Source organism: Cydia pomonella, chromosome 14, assembly GCF_033807575.1.
Source record: "Cydia pomonella isolate Wapato2018A chromosome 14, ilCydPomo1, whole genome shotgun sequence".
Taxonomy (NCBI): domain Eukaryota; kingdom Metazoa; phylum Arthropoda; class Insecta; order Lepidoptera; family Tortricidae; genus Cydia; species Cydia pomonella.
The window spans coordinates 18,592,741-18,616,185 of NC_084716.1; the positions used below are offsets into that span (position 1 = coordinate 18,592,741).

General features: G+C 37.8%; 1 protein-coding gene across 2 annotated transcripts in view; it reads left to right on the forward strand.

Annotated features, from left to right (window-relative positions):
• The window catches only part of LOC133525150 (transcription factor egl-13), a 531,288-nt gene that overhangs the window by 438,258 nt on the left and 69,585 nt on the right, over positions 1-23,445 (forward strand). For both annotated transcript variants that reach the window (XM_061861413.1, XM_061861412.1), the window contains one exon: positions 9,748-9,892. In XM_061861413.1, coding sequence (XP_061717397.1) covers positions 9,748-9,892 — 145 coding nt within the window. The remainder of the gene's footprint in view (positions 1-9,747; positions 9,893-23,445) is intronic.

Sequence of the window (23,445 nt, forward strand, 5' to 3'; positions counted from 1 at the left end):
TTTTTAAGTAGAAAATTGTGCAATAATCTTGTTCGTTTCTTAATTTTCTGTAACGATTTTTTTTTTCATATAGTTAAAACACTGTCCTATTTCTAATATTTAAGTATAAAATACTAAAAAGGCATGTCCACACAATTCTCCCCGCGTGGAGAGCCCTCAAGACGAACAACCCTCGCGTTAGGGCTTCTTTATTGTTACCACAGTGTCACCGGCGCCCTGCATAAAACATACCGCTATGATGGAAGCTGGCGGGAATAAAAAAGGATTCAATTATTCATAGTTCTGTCTGTGACGTCAGCGGTGTGACATAAAATGTTCTTTTATCACTCTCAGATGTTTTGCCTAATTATTGGTTTGAGAATAATTAGTACAAAACACAATGCATCATTTAGAAAAACCCTTGCCGAAAGGGGCCTACTGATTACCAGTTCGCCGGACGATATCGGCCTGTCAGTTATTCGCGATTGTCAGCCTTTGCGAATAACTGACAGGCCGATATCGTCCGGTGAACTGGTAACCAGTTGGCCTCTTAAGGTTTTTTATTTAAGTAGCTTTATTTGACGTTCATAAGCGTATTGTAATATGCCTACTTGAAAAATAATCTATCTTTATATTCTCTAGATTTGGTTTTAACTGTTTGTTACACCACTTTGTGCATCGCCAATTGTACAATCTTGGACTCTGGTTTCCATGGGAAAGCATGAATAAAATACCTTCTTTCATTATAAACATAAGTATATTTTATCTAGCTGAACTTATCCACACAAATCGTCTCTGTATACAAAAATAAATTAATAGTACATTACGATACAAGTGCGATAAATAGGAAATTCGAAACGAGTGGCGATAAATTAAAACACGACCGAAGGGAGTGTTTTAAATCGACACGAGTTGCGAACTACCTATTCGCACATGTATCGTACAACGTTTTGCAGTACATATGGCCCTTTAAATGTCTGATACAGTAACGTAATATGCTAATTTTCGCACTAGTGCGGTAAAGTAGCACCATATATACTGTAAAAGTCTTATGAAATCCACAATAGACAAACGTTCGCTAGTTGTAGGAATAAAAAGCGACATCTACCGGGAAATTGAGTAAACATATCTAATTAGGTGTTTTATACACCAATTATGAAAAAAGTTTGATTTTGAATTTAGTAATTTTCCGCTTTAAGTGCAGTAACCGCCATTAATCCTGCATCTCTGCTATTGTATTGAGCTTCTAATATAACACTTTATTAAAAAAAATTCAATTTTAATAAAGCTCTGTGAAATTTTTCATTTGATAAAGCCTAATTTATTTCTAGCGTATGTTTGCTGCCATTGCATTTTTCTTTATAATTACTAAACAATATCAGACAGTAATTTCCTTTCAAAATCTTCAGATTCAGATAACCATCAACAACAAAAAGAAGGCATCCCGAAAACAATCTCAAACTCAAAGAGCATAATTGCAAACGATACCTAATTAATTTCCTATTAATTCCCCAATAGAAATGCTTAAAAAGATACAGCAAATAATACAGAAGCAATTATTTTCTCATTTACTACCTTCCGAAATCTTCAAAGCGATGTTAAGAAGTTTGATCGAATCGAAGGGAGGAAAAAAATCAAAGAATTACCCATATAACAAGACTTTAAATACAAAAAGTCGTAACTTACTAAGTTTTCCTTGTCACTTACGCTGTTTTCAAATTAAGGAAAGTCTAAAAGAATGAAGTTATAAGATATTCACAATTATACCGTCAGGTGGCATTGACGGGTGTAATTTTCGAGATCGGTGTTTTCGGGAAAATATTTTGTTTTAAGTTACTCGATATACAGGGTATGAAAGTTTGAACGTTTTGATCGAAACTCCCACTGGTGTCTTTGAAACTGTTAAGATAATTGAGGATTTGACATTATGAGATTTATTTTTATTTTGATTAAAATATATTTATAGAAAATTATTCGTCTTTTTTACAAGCTTGCCCGGTTAGTACTTATGTATGTATACCCCATTTCATTTACCATGGCGGGATTCCACTTGAAACTGCACTTAAATAACCATAATGTTTATCTATTGTTTAACAATTCCTTTACGGGCTCTGCTCTTCAAAGCCAGCGTGTGGTCAAATAATAACACAAAAGGATCAAGACTGGGCAGTTACAAGTAAGACATGACGCCGCAAAAAAAGTTTGCCGGGTATCTTTAACTGTCACTACTTGTATTGTTTACGCCTAAGGACCGTCTCAAGTGGAATCCCGCCATGGTAAATGAAATGGGGTATATGTATGTTATCGTGGGGCATATCGTGGAAGGTAAATGTGTTTAAATTGTCTCGATGAATATTAGTCGCATGTGGAAGAAAAATTCAGTCAGCGATAAAAGCTTGTACCAAAAATTATATTTTTGCCAAAAACTTATTAAATTTATAGATACCCCTGATAGTAAGCTGACACTGACGCCTAAAAATACTTGCAACTATATTCCAAAATCATAAAGAATTTATGATATTGGTGTCACACGCGGAATTTGGGCTGTGGTTGTTAATTAAACTATGAAGTACGAATACATTTTTTTATAACACGTCGGTGGCAAACAAGCATACGGCCCGCCTGATGGTAAGAAGTCACCGTAGCATATGAACGCCTGCAACTCCAGAGGTGTTACATACGCGTTGCCGACCCTTTAAAAACCTGTTCACTCCTCGCAATTGAAGTGTCATAATTGACAAGTTTAATAAAGTTTTTCCTCAAGTTGTATATTTAACTGAGGTGTCCCAATAAAGATATATTAGAACAGAACTTGACGATAAGCGTGACGAGCTAAAGGCCAGACCACCTATGGCCATAACATATAATTACGTCGGAGGGGTGCTGACCTGCAGCGAATGTGGTCGCACATTCGCTGCTAAGATTGGCTACGTCAGTCACCTGAGAGCGCACCAGCGACACTCTCAGCGGTAGAAAGCAGTTGCTGTGGCCGAAAACGGCTACGAGACGATGATCTATGGACACGTAGCTTCTATAGTTCGTGTCATCCACGATGACGCGCAGATTTGTCATATCTAACCTATAATAACATGACAATACAAGGCAAGGCACGCGTCTTCGTGAATGACACGACTATATCTTCCTAAACAACATCACACAAACTATATCTCAACATAAAACATGTCATTTCATTCCCTAAAATAAAACGACACTTCTTTTACCACCTTGTATATTGTCGAAACAACGCGTCAACCCCTTGGCATCCATTTTAATGGCGTCACCCTAGCGCCAGACTTTTGAGAGGTTTACTGTTTAGATAAAAAGGGCAGTAAAATATATGCAATTTGGAGATAGATACTGCTTTTGTATTAAAAGTCGCTTGTTTCATTTGTTTTGCTTCAAGAGATGTTTGAGATAGGACATGAAAATGAAGGATTGATTGGGATCGTAGTGGTTTATAATGTGTAGTGAATGAACGTTTCTTTCGTACTTGTCCGTACACAATGATTCAAATATCATTACGTCAGTGTACGTTCGAATTGGTGGGAAAATTTGGAAACCAGGACAAGACGCGTGAAACCCCGGATTTTAGAGTCCAGAACCCGGACATGTCAACAGGTTTTTTTAAACAGATTGTGCATGTGTCGCAGGCAGCCTAAGACTTTAAATCATTAAACCCGCACTACATATGAAGTCCCCCCCCGGACGCTCCCCGGATGCTGTCTATCTAGGACAAATCCGGGGAAACCCGGACGGATGACAACCCTACCAAAATATCTATTTGACATTGACAGATGTTAATTTTCAAGTAACTAACCCTAGGCACGTGCCCTAGTGTAAAAAAAAAAAATTAACACCATCTCACAGGTCAATAGATTTTTTTATTGTTTTTTTGTTACTGCCATGTTTTTACAAAATAAGTTACACTCTTCAACGTCATTTTGCTTATAAATAGTATCGATTACAAGTACATCACAATAAATCGCAATAGTCGGCGTCAGTGAGCAAGAAAATAAACGTCAACATGACATCGAGACGATGCCGCCATTGGCAATGTTGACAGCTGATTGTTCATTTTTACGCGATATTATTTTTTGTATTTTTACCCGTACGAAGATAAAATATTATTATTATTCAGATTATTGTTTAGAATATTAAAACACCATTATAATTAGATTAAATAAGTTATATACCGCATTCTTGACCTATTTTTTTAGTGAACCTGTCAAACAGTAAGTAATAGTTTAGGTAAAGTTCATGTAAATTTATATAAGAACTGGGGCTAGATTTGTAGGTACTGAATTGTCAACGTTTTCATAGAAAATCCGCGCCAGCTTTTGTGAATTGACCTACCTATATTATTTAATACGTACCTATGGATTTTTTCATTCAATTTGTGTAAAAAAATGCCAAATTATGTCTTACTAGTAATCTGTTAATTGAGTTAACACACATCTGGTATAGAAAATATTACGCCTAAAAGGTAAGCCCACACTACTGCGCTAGCATCGTCGTCCTATATCTTGAATTCGTCGTGCGTCAAATGCATGTCATTATAAACTAAGGCTTTTGACTTTGAGGCATGCGTCTGTGGTAGACGCTACTTTAAAACATAGTGTTATACCCTATTTCATTTACCATGACGAGATTCCATTTGAAACTGCAGAAAAAGAACCATAATGTTGATCTATTGTTTAACAATTTGCTTTACGAGCTCTGCTCTCAAAGCTAGCGTGTGCTCAAATAATAACACAAAAGGATCAAGACTGGACAGTAACATGTAAGACACGACGCCGCAAAAAGTTTGCCGCGTATCTTGTCTTGTCACTATTTGTATTGTTTACGCCTAATGACCGTCTCAATTGGAATCCCGGGTAAATGAAATGGGGTATACCAATGATGCAATTCAAGGAAAATTAGGGTTGGCTTACTTATTGCAAAGACAAAAGGAACACCGATGGTGGCACCAAAAAAATAATGTACCTACCCAAAACCAGGAAACGTTACTCAAAAAAACAAGTGCAAATCTTAAACTCACACACACAATGAACCGAAGAATAACCGAACAGTTGAACAGTTAACCGAGTTAATTAGCCCCATTACTGTGCGTAAGAGAGTAATGGTTATGGAAATGGTTGGTGGTTAGGACGTTTTTGGTTGTCGACCGGTTTGGGTCTCGTTTTCGGAACGTCAGTTCTTATCGAGTTGAAACAATGCATGAGTGTACTGAGATTGTACAGTGTGCTGCATATTTTGCCATAAGCATGGTTTATTACTTTTTTGGCTAACAAGCATACCCACCTTATAGAAAGTGATCATCTTAGATTATGGACGCTTGGAACACCAATGCAGTATTTACAATGTTTTGAATAGTCGATTCTTATTAATAGTAGTTTATGTGAGTGCTACATAATGAAAGGCATTAACATACGAGTGTGGGTTTATGATACGAATGAAATGAGTTTCATAAAAGGATCACACAAGTATTTTAATGCCTAATTATGTACAGTTACATAACACACTAAACAAACACCTACAAAATATGGGTAAAAGTGACAGCCCCATGTGCAGAGCGTGCATGGAAGAAGAGGAAACAACAAAACACATTCTTCTAGACTGCAAACAGGTAGAAGTATACAGGAGCAAATACCTAGGGACTCCGTCCACACTACAGGAGGCAGTTAGCGACCTGAAAGCCTTGCTAGGCTTCGTGGAGGAGCTGGGGTGGTTAGAGTAGCGCTACCTCGTTTCACGCAAAATAGGCACAATGGTTGTCGACTTGCGGAAAATGCCCAGAACTTCTGTTCTTCTGGGCCAGAAGCACTAACTAACTATGTACATACACTGCTTTATCTACAGCAATATCGTAAGCTTCACCAAAACAAAATAATTTGAAGTTTTTGCAAATCAATATAAAGTTATTCTGACTGTACTCTCGGAGAAAGGCCAGTACAGGTTAGGCCCATTGTGCCCAAGGCTGAGAAAGGTCTTATTTGGCTCCGTTTAAATCAATTAACTTCAGTAAGAATACGAAATGGATAATTTACCTTTGCTTTGCGTGTAAATGTTTATGAATTCTTTTGTTTCCTGTTCGGGTCACCGTTTTAACAATTGCTTACTGTGTTTTACTATTACTTTAGCATTTTTTTTTACAAGCAACATTCGAGGCAATGAGAGCAATGATGACAAGATTACAATACTAGAGAAGTAAAGCATTTTTGTTTCTGATCGAAACACATTTTATGATCAGATGATCCAAGCAATACGTCTGTGGAATGCTCTCCCTCTGCCTATCAGACAAGCTCAGAGCAAGCTTTCTTTCAAAAGCAAGTTGCGTAAGCACTTATTTGAAAACATTCGTGACTAAATGTCTGCGTGATATCTCACACTAATAGGTACATTATTATTATATATATGTATGTTTATTTATATATATTGAATATGTATATATGTAGGTATATTTAAAATATATATTAGTGTAAGTATAGTATCATAGTAGTCTCGACTTGTGTCCATATCAACTCTTTACAATCCTGCACCAAACTAACTATTTCTGTTTAGCCCAATGGTTGACTGGTAGAGAATGCCTCAAGGCGTTAAGTCCGCCATTTGTACTCTTTTTGTAAATTTGTGCAATAAAGTTTAAACAAACAAACAAACAAACATTTTTTTTACCTCGCCAGTACCTAGACAATAGTTCCAAAATCTAAACTAGAATCTAGATCTTCTTATTCTTCTTCCTCGCGTTGTCCCGGCATTTTGCCACGGCTCATGGGAGCCTGGGGTCCGCTTGACAACTAATCCCAAGATTTGGCGTAGGCACTAGTTTTTACGAAAGCGACTGCCATCTGACCTTCCAACCCAGAGGGTAAACTAGGCCTTGTTGGGATTAGTCCGGTTTCCTCACGATGTTTTCCTTCACCGAAAAGCGACTGGCAAATATCAAATGATATTTCGTACATAAGTTCCGAAAAACTCATTGGTACGAGCCGGGGTTCGAACCCGCGACCTCCGGATTGCAAGTCGCACGCTCTTACCGCTAGGCCACCAGCGCTTTTTTCTAAACTAGAATCTAGATATACTCGATAAAGAAAAAACTAAACTAGAATCTAGATATACTCGATAAAGAAAACTGAGTTTGAATTGAACGACGATGATCATATTTCTGATATGATAATATTGTAGCTAAAAATCTCATTTGATGTAATCTAGACACGTGGTAGCGTGTCCAGCCAAGTTCAATGAAAAAGGAACTGAGGAACTGGAGGAGGGAACACGAACCATTTCGAACTACTTTTGACCCCTTAACAACTTACTGACGGCTTAGAACCTCTTAGTCTTCGGAGAGACGTTGGCTCTCTTTGCATGTTCTACCGTCTGTACAATGGGGAATGCTCCGAAGAACTTTTTGAATTGGTGCCATCGTCACGTTTTTATCATCGCATCTCCCGCCAAAGGAGCAAAGCTCATCGTCACTTCTTAGATACATGGCACACCAAGAATAAGCGGGCATCTCGCTCGATTCTTCCTAGAACGTGCGGAATGTGGAATGACTTGCCTCCTGAGGTATTTCCTTTGCGCTACGACATGGGATTCTTCAAGAAGCGGGTATTTAAGGTTCTCAAGGGTCGGCAACGCTTAAGTGGCTCCTATGGTGTTGCTTATGTCCATGGGCGACGATGACTGCTTCCCATCAGGCGGCTCGTCTGCTCATTTGCTGACTATGCTAAATTTAACCTATACACATGAAATTTGGCACAGTTATTCAAGCCCCTTAGCTTGTTAGTACATTACTATAGAAGTCGGGAAACGAAGGGTTACAGGCTAAGTAGATATAGACGGCTAAGCGTACCGAGGCGAGATCGGGATACGCAGCCGGCAACCCCGTTTCTCGCCGAGATGTATATAGTGCTTTTATCAAACAAGCAATGAAAAAAAAAAATAGTCAGTTTGTTTTATTCGTAGGTTTACACAGCTAAAAACAAATTACGAATATACTAGTTATACTACTGCTATTATGCCAAGACGTCGTGTCACAATTTGACGTTTACAAACAAAAGAAGATTGCTTTACAGGCCTAGGTGTGTAAAGATGTATGAAATTCCTTTACATAATCATCTTCGCTCACCGCACCGCAAGTTTGAGAAATGAGTATTTACTATTAGTTATTTTGTATGGAAATACTGTAAAACCCATATTTTTTCGTGTCTCTGTCTGTACAAAGCCGATCGACTGCACCAGAGACGCGCGCCATTAATAATTCAGCCGCGGTGCCCTCCTCGCTGTTTGTCGTGGCTCTACGGGACCCTTACTACGAAACCATTAAATGTGCTAGCAAAATGGCTGAACTTAGTTTGTTTTATTATTATTGATGTGTGGCGGGCCTTTGAGTGCCACGTGGAACAAGCAGTGATCTATTGTGAAGGTCCTTAAAAGTTCATTACTAATGCCCGTTGAATCCAGGAAGTTCCAGATTCTTTTGACCGTGGCTCACAGGGTTGCAATACTTGCCGCCCTAAGTAGGTACTTCTTTTTAAGATTCTTCGTCCACCAGTCTGTTTACTCCGGTAAAGAGCTTCTGAAGAAATTGAATATCCTGAAGCTATGAAGAAATTTCTGTGCCTCTCGGTGCCTCTTATTAATCACGAATCATATTTAGAATCAAAGTAAGATGTCAGCCATTTTAATTGACCCAGAAACTTTGTTCTAAGATAATACGTAGACTTCCGATACGTCTTATTTTTGAACGCAAACGAAACGCATTCGACTTCCCTTCGAGTATCAGTAGTACTTATCCTAGAAAGCCCAAGTTGCATGTAGATCTTTGTTGGTATTACGGCAGCGCTGAAAACTAGTTGTCATGCATAATTCAGCCGGATGCATAATTATGTGTGTGTTAATACTGAAACTTAGGTCTGCTGACAAGGTGGTGTAATTGCCATGTTATTCTGGTTCGTCACTATTAGACGTGATTGAACTGTGAACTGTGTGCAGGTAGATAAAAACTGAAGGACATTAGAATTTTTTTTTCTAGGTATTTGTATTGAATCTAGAGCTTATTTTTGCCTGATTCGGTGTCCTCGTTTATTGATCCTTATGAGGTTCTAGGTAATCTAGGCTATTGCTGATACTTATAGACATTGATAAAATAAATTACAGATCAAACACAATATTACATTTTGTTTGGACTGCACATTGAGTGTAAAATTTTATATTTGTAAAAAGACGTCACCGGGCCCCAGGTTAAATCTAATTTGATCCACTTTCCGGTGTCCAGTTGAGCAATTTTTTTAGCGTTCTATACCCAAAGGGGAAAACGGGATCCTATTACTAAGATTTCGCTGTCTGTCTGTCTGGCTGTATCTCATGAACCGCGATAGTTAGACAGTTGACATTTTCACAGATGATGTATTTCTGTTGCCGCTATAACAACTCATACTAAAAAGTACGAAACCCTCTGTGGGCGAGTCCGACTCGCACTTGTTATTAGGTAGTTATCGTTATTTTTGTGTATAAAATGCAATGCTATTAATTATCAGTTTAAAAACGCTCTAATCTTCAAAAAGGCTCTGTGACCGAATACAAATCGAGAATGATGATGATTATACCATCTAGATCGTCTGAAACAGCGATTGATGGTCATCAGAAAAACTCTTTTACGAAACAACGCAACATCATTAAGTTAATAATGAGAAATATGATGTGAACCCTGCATTAAAAATGTTTTATTTTTCTACAATAAATTTACCTATATTTCCTTGCCCACAGCGACAGACGAGGAGTACTAGACGCGGCAGCAATCCAGGCGTTAGCTGGCGAAAGTGTGCTGGAGAAAGAAAGACAGCTGTCCGAGATGATTCTACAACTGCAGATGGTGCGGGAGCAGCTGTTAGCGCAGCAGGAGCATGCTAAGGTGAGTCCAGGTGTTCCAGGTGTTAGCTACAAATGTGCTGGAGAAAGAAAGACAGCTGTTGGAAATGATTCTACAGCTGCAGATGGTGCGGGAGCAGCTGTTAGCGCAGCAGGAGCATGCTAAGGTGAGTCCAGGTTTTCCAGGTGTTAGCTAAAAATGTGCTGGAGAAAGTAAAACAGCTGTCGGAGATGATTCTAGAACTACAGATGGTTCGGGAGCAGCTGTTAGCACAGCAGGAGCATGCTAACGTAAGGAGTTGCATACCTTCAATTCAACCAAGTTTATGGACCTGTGATATGAGTATCATTCTGACCTCCACTGATAGATGTCGGCGGCCCATCGTAATGTTCCTGTGTAATGTTTTGACGGTAGTCACATTATACCAATGCATAGGAAGGATAGGTTCGTTAGATTGCTTCAGATGCCCAAAGGGCAAACTGTCCAGAAATAGGAGCTCCGTCAACTTAGAGAACGAGACAAAGATTTTCACGTTTCACGATATGCCTAAGAAAATTCCGATCTGCCTGATCTTCAACATTTCCATCCTCACCACTTAGATGATTGGCAGTCCTCAACTGTGCGTTTTTCCAGGAACTTTCTGCCTCGCACAGCTAAACTGTGGAATGAACTGTCGCCTGCGGTATTTCCGGACCGATACGACCTTCAAGAAAAGAGCGTACTCCCATCTTAAAGGCCGGCAACGCACTTGCAACCCCTCTGGTGTTTCAGGTGTCCATGGGCGGCGGTAATCGCTTACCATCAGGTGATCCGTCTGCTCGTTTGCCTCCTCTACTATAAAAAAAAAAAACTTACGATACAGTGGGTCCACATTCTATATATAGCCAAGGCAAGAGTCATAATGTGCTTATGAACGTCAAATAAAGCTACACCGGCTCTAACTCTACACCTCTGACCCGAGAAGATTTAAATCCCCCCTCAACTGGAGAAGGGTATCCCAATATGGACCGGCAAGAAACTCGGCGGGACACATCTTTTCAAAGCATTACATCTTATAATTAACATGCATTAAATAAGAAAAAATACAATTTAGATTACTATAGAAATCATGCAATTATATGTATACAGTAGCTAATTTTATTTATAGAAATTTTATTAAAGAAAATATATATACCGTAAAACCACCCAACTATAGTCCAAAGCTCCCAACTATGGTCCACAAATAAACTCAATTTTTCTCGTTCAGGTGTGTATTTTACTATATTTCTGTAGTTCTACGGCAAAGTATGTTTATAAATGGAAGGTAAAACTAGGAGTAAACCAAAAGGAACATTATTATAGATACTTAATTTCCTTTTGAACTTGTGGACCATAGTTGCAGTATTGGACTATAGTTGGGTAGTTTTACGGTACGTATATCAAATCATACAAATACTTAGCTCTTTCAGAAAACATATCGAATTCTGAAAGAGCTACGTACTTGTATGTACATATATATATATTTTAATAAAATTTCTATAAAGAAGAAAACAAAGGAACACTTAGGTATTTATTTTTACCCTGTTTACACATAGACTTTCATATTCGGAACTAAGAAATATGATAAGGTATTAAAATGTAGGCATTTAATTCGTTCTCATGTTCTTTTGCCTCAGCATGTCCTCAAAACAAACTCAAACCAACACTGAGAAGCACAATAAGACCCCAGACAAAGATTTAAATAACCCAATGTCCGAGGGTCCCCTCTGCATTTGTTTACCCTTTTACAAATTAGGTTAGTTACGCGCCAATTCTCTTTTCAAATTGACTTTGTTGCTTTCAAGTCAACGGACGCCTCTCGTGTTCGAATTTGGAATCTATAATTCGGGCGGCGTTTGAATTTTAAAAGAGTTTGTGTTAACGGATTTTTTTGAGTTTTCTAGCAGCTAACGGTAGATATTATAAATTGGTCATCTATTTTTCTATATTTAGTATTTACAAACAATTAGATATCTAGAATTATCGTATTAAGTGTGACTATGTCATCGTTAGTGTAAAATTTCTATGAAAATATGACGTTTAATATTGACAATTCTCACTTTGTGTTGGTCAGGTCGCGGTCGGTGTAAACTTAGTTTAGACGGGTTCTAAAGTTTTTTTAGAGTTGGACCAAAATTATATAATGTGATGATGAATAGCAATTATAAATTAGCTGAAATCGTTTCATTCTTCAAAAACAAATTTGTATCAATTTTTTATTTTATCACATTATAGATAATAAATCTTTTAGCGTGACTTAATGCAATAATTTAATATGCATTCGCGAAGTAGTCGATAATATATCACATATTTCCATTCGACACCAAATTATAATGTCGTTAACATCTAATTCGAATATTAAATCTAGTGCCAAAAATCTACAATCTCTATTAGTGCTTGACAAATACGGTTAATACCGGTTTTTAATTGACCTCGGTGTGTTTTGAGGAAAAACCGGCAACGCACAGTATTTTATGGTATGGTTTGGTTTTATAGTAGGATAAGGTTATTAAGCGGAAAGCGACAATGGGAAAATGATGATGTTGAGAAATATATAATATATCGATTTCTTATTTAAAATGTATTTGCCACTGTTTTTTAATAAAAAACCGGCAACACACAGAATCCATAATGGCACTCTCACAAAACAGTCTGGCTGCAAACAAAGTGGAAAAAAGAGAATTACCCGGCTGTATCGAACGCCTATTTCGAATGGATTCGAAATTCGAACGTCAACAAAGGGACGAGTTTGAAAAAAAACGTTAAGCGAGAGTCTGTGTCGTGGGCGGAGGTTTTAAAGTAAAAGCCTTTCACGTGCTTGAAAAATATAAGGTTTTGGTTTAGGAAACATATGGTCACCTCACTCGATCGAAATATCATCTTCCTAACGTTAGTTTAACTTTTTTTATCATTATATAAATTTGAATTGATTTAATCAACTGTTTCTCGACATCTTGCTAGGGAAGACTCGCAGGGTCTAGCAGAGCAGGCCCGGTAGATAATCACAAGAATTAGCGCGCGCTCTAATTTTTATTAAAGCTGCTTCGGTCTGACATTGCAGTCAGGCCTTAGTGGGATTAATCCCACATATACCTTTATCGAAAAGCGACTGGTGCTAAATATCAAATGATGATAAGTACATAAGTTCCAAAAAACGAATCGATACGCGCCGAGAGTAGGAAGTAGGACCTCCGATTTAGGAGCATTCCACCGTTACGTAATCGACATTTGCACTAATTTCTCTGACTTTCCAAGCCTGGTACTATTTGGTTTGTCATTTTATCATTATAAAATGTTCTAAAAAAATTATATTATATTAAAAGGAATCGGTTACCGGTTCACTTTATTTGACATAATTATTGTAAATTATAATGTAATGTAACGATTGTCAGATTATAAGATATCATAATTCTGAAACCGTTAACTTTTCAGGATTTTCGTAGGTTTATCCTATAGATAGGTTGTCAGGTTTGTTTTATGGCAATCCTGAAAAGTTTCGCGTTTCTAAAAAAACAAATGATGACTAACGAAAATGCGGTCAAACAATTATGACTTAAAACTTTATGGGAAACAATAGAGACCCAACGGTTACGTAAGCGACTCGTTCTCATAATTACGCCAATTAGGCGTTGCTTAAATAATCGGTTTTGTTATAAAATACTACATGAAAAACTTATCGTTTTCATGGAATGCTTCTTCAGAAGCTGTACGACTTATCGCTAGGCAACCGGCGCCTCCACAGCTCATATGTCGTGCCACTGTGCTCACCGAGCGCACTTTACCTTGGAGGATACCTCACGGCACGGGACCCTAAAAGCACGCGAATGCAAGCCCATTAGCCGCTCCCATTTGCAGCGCGTCTATGGAACTCTTCAATCTGCTCCACTATTGTAGGGCTGCCGATTGTTTATTATTGAAATTCTGTGCTTCTATAAAAATGAGAGACAAACACAGGGCCGGATTTAGGGGAGGGCACCCGGGGCTACTGCCCCGGGCCTCCACAATAGAGAATTCGGAAAATTTACCATTTTATTTGGAAAAAATTTGGGGCCAGGGGGCCTCCACTCCTTTATTGCCCGAGGCCTCCAGAGACCTCTAAATCCGGCATTGGAAAAACAGAAAACAACTGAAAGAACAAAACTGAATACGATCACATTTTACACTGGTCTCTGCGTCTTGTTTTGGTACATTTTATGACCGTTGACACGCTTTCCCGCTTAAGACGCGTTTTTGACGTGATCCTTTGACAATCCAGCTGATTTTACTGTACATAAAAAACTCCGTATTATTTTAAAATGTACATTATTTAGTTAGCTCTTTTTAACAATGAAAAACGGATCTTTCACGTTTAAAGCAGTCAAATCTAAAAGTGATCTAAAATCTCGAAGATTTGACCACATGCCATTTTAAAATCAAATAGAGGCTGAAACTTTTTTCAAATTTAGTTCAAGCATGCAGCATGTTTTATTTCGAAATAAATTCAAACGGAACAAATCCTGGCTAGTACCAATGAACTTTCAGAATATATGTACTTACGAAATATCATTTGATATTTACCACTTTTCGGTGAAGGAAAACATCATGAGGAAACCTGCGTACATCTGCGAAGAAATTGAAAGGTGTATGTGAAGTTTATTGTTTATTTATTGTGAAGTACCCAATTCGCAATGGGTTAGCGTGGGGACTATAGCCTAAGCCCTCTCGCGCATGAGAGACCTGTGCCCAGCAGTGGTACAGTCAAAGAATTTAATTTCCTACCCATTTCGTACCTTGTCACAGTGACAATAGTATGAGGTCTCTAGCGAGTTTAATGTTGTTCGTCACTGTGACAAGGTACGAAATGGGTAGGAAATTAAATTCCTTGACCGTACCTATATGTCTTAATTATTATCTTATACCTTTAAACGAGCAATTCTTGTTTATATATATATATATATATATATATATATATATATGTATATATATTTCCGGGATCTCGGAAACGGCTCTAACGATTTTGCTGAAATTTGGTATATGGGGGTTTTTGGGGATAAACAATCGAACTAGATTAGTCTTATGTTTGGGAAAACACGTGTTTTCGAGTTTTCATGCGTTTTTCTTTAGTCGCAGAATATGGTCGCTAATTTCGTGTTGCTGGCCACTGTCCGTCTGGTCCAGCGGGTTAAGACGCGGACTGCTAAACGAGTGTTACGGGTTCGACTCGCCCGGTGACTAACTTTTTTTTTATATGTTCAAGTTTATATATAATTTTTTAATTTTTATTGTTTTAGACAAGTTTAATGTAGTAAAAAAATGTAGATAAGATTATCACCTATACACCACCATATTACAATAAATAGTTATAACCGAGCAATGCTCGGTCGCCCAGGTACTTTATTCTAAATTCAAACGATATTCGTAAAGTACAAGCATGATCAACATCCAATAACCGACAGCCCTGCGAGCTGCGCCGTGATCGAGTGTTGTTCGGGTTTTTATCTACCATTCATTAGTATGAGAGTGTCTTTGTTGCGCCGCCGCCGCCCGCCGCCCTACAATACGCAAACGAACAGTTTTCAAAGCCGAAAATGATACCGTACCTGTTTTGTTAGTGTTTTTTAGGCTTTATTAGGGCATTTATTCGTGTGATGAGCATGGATATTTGTTCCTGAGTCATGGGTGTTTTCTATGTATTTAAGTATTTATATATATTATATATATCGCTGTCTAAGTACCCTCAATACAAGCCTTATTGAGCTTACTGTGGGACTTAGTCAATTTGTGTAATAATGTCCTATAATATTTATATTTATTTATTTATTAGAAATCTGGTATTTTGGTAAATGAATTAAGGGTATAGCTATATCTAATACAATACAGCTCATGTAAAAGCATGTATTTAGTTTTTTTAGTTTAGTTTTTACATTTAAGGTATGAGAGCGAAGTTTTTGAAAAACTTTGGCATTGGTACTTGCAGTACTGGACTATGGCTGGGTAGTTTAACGATACTTATATTGGGCGTTACTCAAAATATTATTAAGATACTACCTTAACAAATAAAATAATTAACGTATGTTAAAAATATTTATATAAAAAAGAAAACCTAGTTTTTGCGGTGCTTTCTCTATAAACATAATAAGTTATATTTTGTGTAGTGACAAAATTACCAGAGCTTTACGAAAGTAAATCAACTTGTTCATGGGTTCCTTTCTCCATATTGGGTATAATTATTACGTAGGTATTTAATAACACTAATTACTCACAAACAATATCCCAGCACAGTTCATAACCAATCGCAAAGTCTCATCTGCCCCCACAAAAGCGAACAGAAAGTAATTTTCATCTGAAAGCACTCCGTTAAATATCGACAAAGGGAGGGATTCCATACATAAACGCCCATAGAACAGACAAACGGAAATATGAAAACGAAACGCATCCACGCCCGTGCCCGCTGAAAAAAAAAACAAAACGGACGCTTAATTCGCAAAAAGCCCGTTTGATGTCGTTAATTGACAATCAGGGGACGCGACTCATTGAGCGTTCTCTTTTCAAAAATTTAAAACAAACGAATTAACAACGGCCATCTTTTTCAATGATATCATAGACATTTTTTGCCATGATTACCTACTGGTTTGTGGATGCTTTGATATTTTATTTTAACATCGACGCACGGAACTAAAATAAATGTAACACTAAAACGTCTAGTTTCAAGTAAAACATCAACGTCAAAGACATTCACATCAAATAATTAACCCCGAGCTGAAGCAGGAATCTTTTAAAGGTGTCATTTTCATTAAATTTAATCGTCCGACTGCGGCTAAAATCGTGTGTCAACAAGTTCATATAAAAAACCGCTCTTGAAAAATATTTCCTGCAGGGGTTAGTGTCAGACCAATTAGTTGGTGAAAGAAAACTAGAGGACCGCGCGGACATGTGTTGACAAGGTTTTTGATTAAAAAATAAAAAGGCGATATTAAAAAACCGGCAAGTGTCGCGCGTGTCACGTCACTAGAAATTTACGAATGGTATTTTGAATTTCGAATTCGACCGTTTCCTGATTTAATGTCACAGCAAAATTATTCTTTAAATCCTGAAATACCAAACTATTATTTACCAAGCTGTAATATTTTTTAAACTCGCAATTCTCGGACTCTTCAAACTTTAAATAGAAAATGAAATCGTAAAACTGACTGACAGGTTGCGCATGACATTTCTAATTATTCCACAAGAATAGACCGTTGGCAACGCCTACGCCACCTAACCCACTTCCTACGCAGAATACCTATACTATTGTCTTCCCAATGATAAAGCACGAATCAAATTATTGGCCACATAAAACCACTTCCTGTGACACGGGATTATCGACCTTTACACCCTAATACGTTGGAAATACGAACGAAATTCGCGCACATAAATTTCACTAGGGCACGAATACCAAGCGGTGGGGATAACAATTGTCTATTGTGACGACTATCTCTGTTACCCATCTCGCCGGCGTCTTTGTTAGAAAAGGACGGTGTATAGCCATTGCGCTCTAGCACAATGCGAGTGAAAATCGGACACGCCTATTGTGGCTAAGCTTTTCTTCCATTCGCTGTACGTTTTCATCTTAAAATCCAAATAGCATTTTATTACTAGCCAGTGATAAGATGCGTTAAGGCAATAAAAACGTTCTATTTTTGATTTTAAACACTAGTCCTGGCGACATTATCGTAAAGTAGAGGTGGGTTTTCATATCGAGTATTTTCCGACCGGTTTTCCGATTTAGTGCCGCGGACTCGTCGAATTTCGCAATAGGGATTTCATTCTTCCATTTATTAATTTCCAGTTTCATTGGCTAGTGCTGTAACACAGTATCGATAAAACTATAAAATCCGTTTTTTATAGATCAATTGGATTTCAACTATTATTTTATGTAAATTAGCGTTTATTTTTATTGTCTTTACTCTACGAAATATCTTGACTAAGTTTAAGTAGATAGAAATCTGAAGCTGATTACGATCTTAATAGGGTAGTTGTGCCGTGTTATAAATTGGGAAAATGAGTGTACTTATTGACATAATTTATAGCGAATGATTTCTGTTTCTTAAACTGTATCAATACCTATGATATTCTTTATCAGTAGGTCAAATCAACTTTTTTTTGGAATATGTAAATAATATGAATAGGTAATTAAGATATTTGTGGCGATTGTACGGTTAAAGTTGTCTCAAAATATTTATTGTCTAGATAAATACCGAGTACTAACCTAAGCCATCACTAGGGCTTATAACTCGTCTCGTGCAATAAAATTGCAGTTGAGATAAGTTGGTGCTTTTAATTTGTGCAAGGCATTAAGTGCTTAGTCTGAATGGTTAAACAGTGAACAGGTAATGTATTGCAAGCAGGGTCACTGTTATTGCTTCCCGTGCACGGGCAGATTATTTCTCGTACAAACCAGTATAAAGTGATGAGTACAGTCGCCATCAGATATATCGGAGCGGCCAAGGTGCTCAAAAATATCTTAACACGCACTGAGAGCTGTGGCGTGTTCAGATATTTTTGAGCACCATGGCCGCTCCGATATATCTGACGGCGAATGTACCGGATCCATTATACGCTAGGCGACATTTTATTGTTAATGGTCTCAATAGGTCATATTTTTGAGGGCCAAATGTCTATAGGTACCAGTACCTACTAAGGACTGATTTAATGAAAATGATACCTAAACAAATAAAAAATTAGCTCAAAACGCTTTTTAATAAATAAACCTAGTTTGCATCCGTCGTAATGTATGGAAAACAAGAAAATTGCTATGTTCACTGATTTTTACTTAGTTATATAGTTATTATTTAAATTTAACTTTTTTGTTACTTTCGAAGTGTCCAAAAATATTAAATTTGAATTCTGGGGTTTGTATTTTTGTCATTACAATGTGTAGTTTTTAAAATTCCACTTTATTATGATAGTTTAGTACTTATTAGGGAAACGCTGGTGGCCTAGCGGTAAGGGCGTGCGATCTTGGACTTGCAATCCGGAGGTCGCGAATTCAAACCCCGGCACGTACCAATGAGTTTTTCGGAACTTATGTACGAAATATCGTTTAATATTTACCAATCGCTTTTCGGTGAAGGAAAACATCGTGAGGAAACCGGACTAATCCCAACAAGGCCTAGTTTACCCACTGGGTTGGAAGGTCAGATAGCAGTCGCTTTCGTAAAAACTAGTGCCTACACCAAATCTTGGGATTAGTTGTCAAGCGGACCCCAGGCTCCTATGAGCCGTGGCAAAATGGCGGGACAACGCGAGGAAGAAGTTTAGTACTTATTATGACTTATCGATCGCACTTGCAGTTCTAAGAAGTGGATTTGCCATCGCTTGCGCTACTAGTATGAATACCTCCACAGGCAGGTTGGAACAAATGAGGCGAGCCAATCAGGACGCTAGTTGACTGATAGTGCTGTCATTAAGCTATATCGATAAGCTACATGTGAATGTTTAACCATGTGATTAAAAGGTATAACTGTTTTTTTCTCAAGTGATTTTAAGAATGGCCTGGTCTGTTAATGACCTTACATTATTTAAAAATAATTATGTAAATTGTTTATTTACAGCTGTTGCCCTAAATGCAAGAAAGTGTAGTTTGAATGGCTTGCATTGCATCAAATATTTATAGTTCTAGCAAAATAAATGTTATGTTAAAGAATGCACATTTTTCCATTTAATAAAATACACGATAGTGCCATTATAAATCAATTAACCCTTTTTTCGACCGAAGTGTCAGCGAAGGTCTCCGTTTTGGTTCGGGAAATCTTATTTGGTATGTCCGGATGTTCTCCTCTACAGGTCGCAATTCTCAAACGAATCTCTTTATTTTTTGTAAACAGGTTCAGTAGTTACATAAAAAATTTCCGTCGTTTCGTTTTTTGGAAAATGTTCAAAATACTGAAAATTGGCTTAAAGGACTTAAGTGGCATTAGCATCCATGGCATTTATCACCATGTTGAGTACGCTGTAATAATGACTCAACGAAGTAAGTTTTTTCTTTTTTTCTTTTCTTTTACATTTTTTATGATTATGAATGTTATCGCAAGGTCTATTGGTCACAGAGCCGCTAGTTTACTTAATTCTTTTAAACACCATCAATAGCAAGTGGAAAATAGAGCATACAAACCGTCTCTTGGTACGTAAGCGGTCAACGTATTCTATGGACACCTCAAATGCCAGGTTACATCCGTATTGCAGACCTTCAGAAGAAGATTAAGAAATTTCGTTAATATTATGAAAAAAAATTGCTTCACTTTAAATATAGATTCACATTGATATTTCAAAATTGTAAATTTATCCGTTTATTAACCTTTCGTCAATCATCTTTAAGTGCTCATTTGCATGACTATGCTCGTAAGAACTATAGTAAAAGCTCGATAATACCAGATTAATGCGAGCTATTTGCAGATGTCGCTACCGACGACAAAGGTGAAATCGTGCGCCGTCTAATGGCTTGAGATTATAAGTTGGCTGTGTTGGGCCAATGTTGGTCCGAACACCAACCACTTACTACAACCACCACCACACCACACCACTTTACCATTTTATTCATAAACCTTTAGCTAGGGATATAGCTCACAAATCATTGTATATTTATTGCTAAATAAAGATATTTTTTTTATACTACGTCGGTGGCAAACAAACATACGCCTGCAACTCCAGAGAAGTTGCATGCACATTGCCGACCCTTTCACTCCGCACCCTCGGTGAGCTCTGGCAACTTTACTCACCGGCAGGAACACAACACTATGAGTAGGGTCTAGTGTTATTTGGCAGCGGTGGAGGTACTTCCCCAGTTGGGCTCTGCTCTAGATCTGGAATGACATCCGCAGCGCTGTGCCCTACCACTCAAAGCAAGATGACATTCACGATGCCCATAACTCTCTTTTGGACGTAGTTTATGAGGACATACCCGGGTCCAGATTTACAATTTTAAAAAAAGTAGCTAATCTCTGCCTTCGGGTGTAACTGCTAACCGGCTCCGCCTCCGGCAAACCGCATCGTAAGACAGACAATATATCGCGGCAATGGGGTTGGCACCTGTCAAACGTTTGAATAGATGGCGCCATCATAGCTTTCCCCTGTCTCTAGTTTTATTCTATGAGATTTGACTTAAAAGGCATTCAGGGTATCAATTCCAAAAAATAAACAAGATTTCATACAATTATAGGGATTGACTGGGCAAGCTATGCTGGCGCCATCTGTAACATACTTCGATCGGCCAACCCCATTAGATGAAAATGCGTCGGCCTAGGTGCTTAGCCAACGTGCCAATCGTTAACGCTCAGTAGTGTAGCGTAGTCATCTTTCTCTATCACTCTTCCATATTAGTGAGACAGTGACTGTTGCATTTCGTTCACTACGGAGCGTTAATGATTGGCACATTGGCTACGCGCATCCAGAGATCTGTCCGCCAGATAGATCCAACATATACACTTGCACAAATATCCCTAGCTTCAGTGTCGCCCTAACCAGTGACGAACTGGAGCGACAATAGCAGAGGTATTATTGGTCTACCGATGATATTTGTTGTTTGTATCTAAAGATAATCGATAAAGCTTAGTGACAACACTATACACCAAACGTGATCCCTGATTGGATAACAGATTTAAGTGATGTCTTTATATTAGTACCGGTTTTTTTTTACTTTGGGACTCATACGGGCATTTTTAAATTTAATTTATGTTCATTGTTCTCTGTTTATTTCTATACTACTACTACATAAATGAAAAAAAGCTTTTCTAATGTTTAACCTCTTTTTGTACCTAAATAGCGAAACATTAACTTATCACGTAAAACATGAAAGTAATCTCAGTATTTCTCGCTGACCACTCCACAAAGACTAAGTTACTCGACAAGAAACCTTTGAGAAAATTATATTTTAACCCCCTCCCCCCTCCTTTTTTAACCCCCCAGGGGTGGAGTGTTTCATAATTAAATAGTGTACGCTTAGTTACCCGTGGAAGTCGAAGAGTTTAAAAAAAGAAGCCGAGTTCTGTAGATCTTAATAATTAAAACTTTGCTATGTGTGTGTACTGCGTCTTGGACTTGAATGGTATTCATGTAAGTGGATCTGGAAATAGTAAGATTATTTTATAGATTCACCCTGCCTATAAAGTCAGTGGTCCCGGGTTCAATCCCTATAAGGGCATTTATTTGCGTGATGATTGATGAGCAATCTTTGTTTCTGGGTGTTTTCTATGTATCTAAGTATATATAAATATTAAATACATATATCGTTGTTGTCTAAGTACTCACAACACAAGATTGTGATGATGAACCATTTATGAACCTTCATCTACTTCATATTGTACCAAAAACAAACATAAATGAACACAAAAACACCTAACGTAAACGTACAAAGCCCGAAAAGTAAATTAACCTTTACAGAAACTCATTTACCGATACAAAACACGGCCGAATCGGGAAATGCCGAATGAAAAGAATATCTGAAAGCGGTACCGGTACCGGTACGAAATCAACACTGAAGCGGCGGTGTTATACAGAGCACAAATGCTTTTCTTGGGCTTTCACCGGTTTTCTATGGGGTTAATAAAGGTTCCCACGGCCACAATACGCCGCGAGGTAAGGAGAATGATGAAAAGTTGGATGTGGGACGCAGCTTAGTGATGCGAAATGTCGATAAATTTTCCGGTTTTTTTGCGACTGTGCCACATTTTAACTGAATGAAATATACTATTGATATTTTGCCTTGTTAGTGCTTTATTGTGTGATTAAACTTTATTTAGGGCCATTAGGACCATTTAATTCGTCCGATAACTATTCTAACGAATTAAGTTATGAGAATGACAGATGAGAATCGTGTTATCAATGGAATAAATCCTATCAGTCTGTTTATAGTTTCTATTTTCCTCCGTGAGCTTCTACGGGTTATCGTCTTATCTATTGTTTAAAAACCGCAAAGGCGCGTGCCACTATGAAAAAATGGGCAGGCCGCATAGGTAGCGTTTATTGAATTACTACTCTATTGAGCACGGAATAAGATTCATTATGAACTAATACAGAATTCTAACAGAATAGCTGTCTGATCTCTATTGGTGCGTCTAAGGTAGGCGACTAAACGCTCTCAAACCAGCTTAACTTGTGACACTGCGATCCGAAACAAAGATACGTATTCGAAGACCTCGCTTGCACTGGTAATGCGAGCGCACGGCTAGCTAGCGCCAAGGAAGCAATGTTATGTTTCTCGAGGAGCAGGTAAAAAACAGGGCCGGATTTTCACACAAATATATTTGGGTGGTTTTACGTTGTTTAATTTAAAGAGATAAAACATAACACTATTTAACATTGTTTTCTGTGATATCTATAACTGAAAACTGAAAAATCGGCTCGTATTCTGTATAATTTTATTGCAAACCTAACGCGTAAATAGTTATTTGTTGTACATGGGGGCAAAGTTGTTGTTTAACCGCTCGTGCTAATATTGATACCCGAGCAAGCGAAAGATGTGACGAGCGTAGCGAGTGGTTCGAGAAGTGGAATCTTGAGCATTGCGAGGGTTTCAAGGCACGAGGGTTAAACAAACTTTGCCTCCGAGTGAACAACAAAAA